At 36.4% G+C, this 7,631-nt stretch overlaps 1 protein-coding gene across 1 annotated transcript; it reads right to left on the reverse strand.

Moving 5' to 3' along the window:
- Positions 1-647: 647 nt before the first annotated feature.
- On the reverse strand, positions 648-7,293 carry LOC137739500 (probable CoA ligase CCL8). Its single transcript, XM_068479090.1, has 17 exons — positions 6,985-7,293; positions 5,865-6,031; positions 5,562-5,750; positions 4,901-5,081; positions 4,716-4,804; positions 4,503-4,574; positions 4,256-4,306; positions 3,994-4,101; positions 3,594-3,692; positions 3,230-3,322; positions 3,022-3,099; positions 2,557-2,661; positions 2,237-2,327; positions 1,915-1,988; positions 1,578-1,757; positions 1,068-1,121; positions 648-962 (listed from the first exon to the last, which is right to left on the reverse strand). Exons 1-17 carry the CDS (start codon positions 7,136-7,138, stop codon positions 918-920), a joined length of 1,830 nt encoding a protein of 609 aa, XP_068335191.1. The 5' UTR covers positions 7,139-7,293; the 3' UTR covers positions 648-917.
- Positions 7,294-7,631: the final 338 nt, after the last annotated feature.

Genomic DNA, 7,631 nt, shown 5'->3' on the forward strand with positions numbered 1-7,631 from the left:
GGCGGGAAATAAGATTTTAGTTTTTTTATTTTATTTTTATGATGGATGAGTTTATAACGTGGCTGAAAAAATAAAATATCGGAGTGGCTCTATCAACAATAGCCACATGGGCCTTGGCCAATTTCCTTTTTCTGTATTTTCTTGTTTTTAATTTTATTTATTAAATAACATGGTAATACCATTACCAACTAGGGGTTCTTCATTTTTCATTATTATTTTTTATTTGACATATTTATGTATTTTTCAATTTAAATCCATTGCCATTGACCCTTTTCTCCACCTTAGCAAACTTTCCTTATTAGGATGACATCAATTTTAGTTAGATGGAAGGGAAATAAGACATTTTCAATGGGAAATTACTTATATTAATGGAGAATTTTACCGGGGTGCTCCTATTTCCCTTCCATTGTTCCTTCCTTCTTAATTAAAAGGGATTTCAGTACATATAAGGAAAATGATCCTCTCCGGATCCCTTCCTCCTAATCTACAAAATTCATGCCGTTGAAAATTGATCAAACAGCTACAAATAAGGGCCCACTTTGAAAGTTATAATAATTTCAACCGTTGAATCAAATTTCAACGGCACGGATTCTCTGATTTGGTGGATTAGGAGGAAAGGATCCAGAGAGGATTCCCTTTCCTACATATAAATTCATAACTCAGCCATATATATTCAAAATCCGTCTTTAATTACATTTTACTGAATCACTCGTACATGTCTACTCTTTGTTCTTTATTCAGAAACATATACCAGAATGAAAATGAACAAACAGATATTCGGATTTGCATTCAAACGAGTCCCATCCCCTAACCGCGCGACAAGGTTGCTTCCTAGGCTGAACTCAAACCTCTAATTTCAAAACTTCACGTTGTGTGCCACAGCTTCTTAATTTCCTTTTCGGAGTTTCCTATCAAGTCTATTGGTCAGAAGCCAGAGTTTTTTTCAATTCTTTCTTGTTCACCTGCGATCAGATATACAATGTTAATACGCCTTACAAGTCTACGAGTAAATAAACAAGAGAGTACAATGCTTTTACAGAAAACATGGAAATCAAAAAGTAAATTACCTTTCCCATAGCATTCCGAGGTAGTGAATCCCACAGAATCAGTTGCCTTGGTATCTGGAAACGTGTAATGTAGATCCCGTTATTTGTAGTGCGAATATAGTTCCATTATTTGAAATATATGTGTTTGTAAAGGATACGTTAAATGCTTTTTCATCAAGAATTTGTTCAGGTAATACTGTTTTAATCCCCCACCACCTTCCATTAACCCTCCGCAATTACAAAAAGGAATAAAGGTAACTTGACCTAACAACTTCATACGCTAAAAGGCATAGTGGAATTGCCGACTTTCCCTCATGCTGACAATAAATAGTGTTGGAGCTTTTGGAAAGGGGCTTTGTGTTATGAGATGAGCATTTGGAAGTTAATCATGATTCATGGTATCATCAATCATGATTATTGAATGTTTATAACTAGATAACTGAAGCGAAGGCTACTATCGACAAAACAAGAGTGGTCTTATAGCTCTAATTGGACGAAGAAAAACAAAAAGTGAATGATGATCAATAATACCTTGTATGGTGCAAGTTTGTCTTTTGCCCAGAAGGATAGTTCCTCCAAGCTTATAGCCGGTTTCAGTTCTTCCTTTTGCTTTCTCTTTGTTTCCACCTCTGGCACAATTATTGCACAAACAACTTCTCCATAGTCTTTGTCCGGTAAGCCCAACACACAACACTCCTCCACAGCTGGGTGCTACACAAAAACGGGTGGTTTTAGTTAGAAAGATTCAATGCTTCATTCAGCACTTTACTTGTTTTTGGTTTCTACAGATCAACTCGCAAAGAAAACGAAATTGTTGCACATCTATAACAAAACAGCCTAAACAGGAATATAGGTGAAAAAAACCCACCTGTAAAAGAACTGATTCAATTTCTAACGCAGATAACTTGTATCCACCAACCTTCATGATATCAGCACTGGTACCTGATAAACGTCAAAAAAAAAAAAAAAGGAGAGGAGAGGAGAAGAAAAATGAATTCATAAGTTAGAGAACCTTTAAGTATCTGCATTGTTAACCAGAAGCAACAAAATCACAGGGACGCGACAAATTTTTTATGCCATCATTTTTTTTAATGGTCCATCTCGTACAAGGATAATCTGAGACTTGTAAAAGTAAAAATTGAAAGAATGCATCAATTGGAGTATCATGCGTGAGTTATAGATATCCTTACGTCCTAATATGATGTAGTACCCATCTTCGTCCACTGTACCAGCATCTCCAGTTCTGAAGTATCCATCACTTGTAAATGATTGCTTTGTTACCTAGACAACGACCACAACGGTGTAAGAGAAATTTGTTGAGACCCTTCAAAATATCATTCTGCCATATATGTATAATAGATATACCCCATTTTACATTCTTCAATCAGAAGTTAATACTATTGGACAACTCACAAACATATCTGCGCAAGGTGTGTGCGTGTGTGAGTGGGTGTGCGGTGTATGGGTAATTTATCGCATGTAGCATCTACTTTATGATATGAGAAATTACCTCAGGAAGCTTCCAATATTCCTTGAATAATGAAGGACTTTTGACACACAGCTCACCAACACCTGTAGTATCACTTCCACTTTCATCTTCAGCAACAATCTTTACCTATAACAGATGATGATTTATATAGACAAAGTCCAACATAAATATATGTGTGTGTATATATAATATGTATATAATTTGTAGTTACTTCTTGTTAACATTGTATAAACTCCAATCTGTGAGACATGACACCACATTCTATCAACAATTTACTAAATGTTTCGAGGACCAGTCTAATTATTCTTTGTGAATAAGCAACAAGAAGTCCACCAATTAAATGCTCATGATTTCGCTATTATCAGTGGTTTCCTTCAGTTCAAGGGCCACTATTAAAAATTCTGTATAAGCAAAAGCTTCCTTCACAAGGCTTTCAAAAGTTAAACTGCTACCAGAAGTATATTTTGCAAACTGTAGCCCACTCACCTCCACAGCCGGAAATGGTTTTCCTACCGTGCCTGCTTTCCGCTCACCTCTTAAGGGGTTTGATATTGCCATGACAAACTAAAAACATCAGAAACCATATATATATAAGCTTAGCTTATCTTTTCAGTTTGGAAAATATTAAACAGCATGAACCTCTTCAAAAAGTGATAATAGTAATTAAAAGTAAATGAAACTAGAAATCACTTACCTCTGTCATGCCATAACGTTCCAAAAGACGATGTCCTGTAATGGTTTCCCATTTTTGCATTACAGGAAGAGGGAGTGCAGAGGAACCACACATCTATGAGAAAGACATAAGGTTCTTAGCCATGGGCATTCACCAAAGACTCTAATACAGAGGAAGGACCAAATCTGAATTTAAAGAACAATTTGCACAACAATAGGGTAGTTCACTGCAGGGGTTATAGCTGTTAGTATCTAAATAATAGATCGTCATATGCATTTCCAGTAAAGACCCAGTAATAAATATTTAAAAAAAAACATCTTACTTCATACTACAACTTAAAAACAAAAATGTTATTGGGGCAAGAAACAGCTTTCAGGCTACTTACCATTAAACGCAACTGTTTTGCAGCATAGGCAGAGGCAACTTTTAGCTCTTGATCCATTGCGTCGTGAGCTTGTATCAATCGAGCATACATGGTTGGAACCTACACAAAACAAAGCTAATATAACTTGCAGTCCAACTAAATAAAGATAATTATTTTGCAACTAAACAAGTATGCAGAGACAAGCAATGCAATAGATGCATAACAAGTTTACTCTTCAATTTACGTATTGAAGATTATAAAACAAATGAACAACCAGCAGATAACTGATAGAAGACCACATTTCCCAAAGTTTTGAATTCCAATGAAATTATAATATGTTACACCCTGCAATAGACCTTCATGTTGCATAGATAGCGAGTTTCTTTAGCATTAAAATCCTTGACATACAAAGTGCACTTACTCCAGTAAAGACCGTTATGCCATCATCTGCATTAGATCCACTAATTGGATATGCTTCCCGCCACCTCTGCCAAATACCCCTTACGCTAAATTTTGGCATAAACTCAACCTTCAACAACACAAACAGAACTAGAACTGTCATGAATAGCTCAGCAAGACATGTGCACAAAAACATGCACGCACCGAAGAAGACAATGGAAAAGCCTACAATTGACAAAGCAACCAAAGGAAAAAAAAAAAAAAAAAAAAAAAAAAACTCTTACCGTGGAACCCGCATAGAGGGGAGCAAGTACAGCATTGAAAAGCCCATGTACATGTATTTTATAGGTCAAGGATCCATTAAAGCATGTTTCAAACCACTTATCCAATCCACATACCAATTAGATCCACAATTAAAAATTTCAAATCAAATTTCTAACAGAAACTTGAAGACATCAGCTAAAAGTAAACTGAGACTGCATTTGAAAACTATACGATTTTGCAAGCAAATACACAAAAAAGCTGAAGGATATGATGTAGAGGTAAACAATTCAAAAACTGATCGGCAGATGTATACCCCCAAGCTTCTGCTAAGGTTTGGACCTGAAATTGAGTCAACATCAGGGCAAAATTGAGAACCATAAGTGACACCAATCAATATCCTGCACCTAACCAGACAACTATTCTATTGGTGAAACAAAGTATAGCTTAATCTTCGCTTGCAAGGATAGATAAAGTGCATACTTGTGCACTGATGCTTTTGTGTGTGTGAACAACTCCTTTCGGTTTTCCCGTTGTGCCACTAGTGTATATGACTAATGCAGGATCCTCACCTGTACAACAAAAAATGACAGCATGACAATAAAAATGACAGCATCCCAATACAGAAAATAAATTCACATAATTTTTAAATATGAAATATCTCTTACTTGTTTGTTTTATATTCCGGTGAAAAATTGCATCTGCATCTATTCCTAAACTACCAGCTGCAATTTCTGGTGAAGAACTACTGGGAACTGGTGGAATAAGAGAGGTTTGGGCAGCACATTTAGCAGCAACATTTTCCATGAGTTGCATATGATCTTCAGTACTCAGTATCATTGAGACGTCCTGTAAATATAGATAATGATTAAAGGCCAACAAAAGACAAAAAGGTAGGATGAAGATAAGGTATGGCGGCATGAATTAAGACTAGTTAGTGCATATATAGCCTTTTCTATTTCCAACTTAGGACATGTGTTTTTTCAGAGATCATACCAAGTTAATCTATACAGCAAACTTTCTGAGTCTACACTTTAAAGAAAATTTAGAAACAAAAATACAGTAGAAACTCTTATCAAAATACTAGTATGGTATCGGGCTGACATAATTCGGTTTGAATATGAGCAACAACATTATTGCTCAAAACCCATGTCCACTACAACAGGTTTAAATCCAAGATTCAAAATTTAGAGATCATGAAAAATATGTTGCATCCATAAAAGAAAGAGAATAATTTTTAATAAGAAACTAATTCAATTAATAGTGCTGAGGAAAAAAAAAAAGTTGTTAGAGACGGAAAAGTAAAAAGACGGGGATATGGGGACTCACTGAGTCATTTATGACATGCAAGAGCTCAGCTTCAGGATAGCCGAGAGCAAGTGGAACTGCAACACCTCCACAAAGCCATGTCCCAAGTATACCAGCAACAAACTCAGCTGAGGGCTTAGCCACAATTCCTATTCTAGCCCCTCCAAGATGCCCTTGTCCTTTCCCACCATCAATCAATGCTGAAGAAGTCTGTACACCAAAGACACCAAAGATTAAGCTAAAATATTGTTCCGAAGGGGAAGAAGGGGGTGGAGGAGGAGGGAGGAGGAGGGGGAAATAATAAATATTCAAACTAAAACTCACAGCAATAAATTCACCGGTAGATAACAATCTGGATATCCTAGATGCAGATGAGATTAGTTGGTTGTAACTGTAACTCTTGTGATCAGATCGAATAGCAATATTATCATGAGTATCAGACCCTTGATTAGCTACCCTTGACTCCTCCATATATGAACCAGATTGCAATGCTGCAATGGATTGAAAATGCAAAAAATAAAAATAAATAAATAAATAGAAAACTAAGTTTGTAACAAAAATAAATACATAAACATCTAATTTCTAGCTTCATATAGGATAATGATTCACTTCAGCCCTTGCAACAAAACAATCAATAAGCAAATATTGCACCTGCAATTTCGATAGAGACATAACAACAGGATTCTTTACAAATTATGGTATAACATGTATCTCCAAACTTAATTCCGCAGTGTAACTTGAAAACTGATTTCCAAATCATATTCACAACAAAGTGCACTCCTAGCAGAAACAAATTTTGGAGAAAGAGTGCAGGACATTTGAAGGGGCACATCGTGTTTATCCAAAAACTGGTGTATCTGATAGAAGATATCAACAATCAAATATCGCGCTCAAAGGAATACAGTAGATTTGTTCAACTAGAAGCATCCAATCCAACTGTATTTTCTTATCTTATTTCGGTCCGATTACAGAGGTAAACTCAACTTTCCTGGGGTAAAACTCTTAAAATGTAAAGGACTTCTTATTAGTTGGATTAAAGCTAGGAATTCAATACTGAAAATAATTCAGAGCAAAACAGTGGCAAAATCTTGTTTGTGTTGCTACGAAAACATCGGAAAGAAAAGCAATTGGTCCGTCTGGAAGAGAATTAAAACCCAAATTTCCCACAAATGATTCGTCCTTAATATTCACATACAACAAATATCAATCCTCTGTTTGATGACCCACTGAAAACATATTATACGAAAACCCTTCACGATGGATCACAATCCAGAAAACCGAAAAACCCCAATCCTATCCAGATCTGTCCTTCCCTCCAATTTTTCCCAAGAACAGAAAAAATGACAGCATTTCCCCTCATTTTCTTGCGTTCTCTCCAACTTTCTCAGCAACCAAACAAGCACACTGGAACTAATAAACCAACAACATAGAGTAACGAACTTACAGGAGAAATGCGGAGAGTGTGACCAGCAGAGCAAGGGGTGGGTGCGTCTAAGAGAAGGTGGGTAGGAGGAGGAGAAGAAGAGTGACCTCAAAAGTTGATGGTTGAGGTGATTAAATGGCGCGGTGGATCGCAAATACAGGTGGAGGTGGAGCATATTAATGGGTGGCAGATTTAGGTGTGTGTCACTGTCAGTGAATAATCAATCAGTTGATGTTGGTTGTTGGAGTCGTAGGTGGAGCGGAGATTGGTTTGGTCGGCATTCAAACCTCACTCGAGAAGTTCACGGTTTGGTTTGTGAAGGGCTTGTATCCGTACGAGATGCTGCTATAAAAACACGCAACTTTGCGAGGGGACCCGTCATTTATATGTGTGGTTAATGCCTTGGTTTGGCTTGTGATGGTAGGCAATTTGGTATTTGACAGCTTTTTACTAGAACGGTTTTATTGGGTTTAGAAAATAGCAAGCTGTAAAGTAAACCACTTGACCGTTTGGTAAATTGTATTTGCAAGTGTTCTAAATATACAAAATAATTTCATGACATTTGGGTTTTTTAGCCAAAATAATCTTTGATATTGGTAGAACTCCTCATTTTGGTCTTTTTGAATTTAATAGAAGTAGTCGTTCAGTTTATTCACCATCAATCATTT

Source organism: Pyrus communis, chromosome 7, assembly GCF_963583255.1.
Source record: "Pyrus communis chromosome 7, drPyrComm1.1, whole genome shotgun sequence".
In the NCBI taxonomy this organism is placed as follows: Eukaryota; Viridiplantae; Streptophyta; class Magnoliopsida; order Rosales; family Rosaceae; genus Pyrus; species Pyrus communis.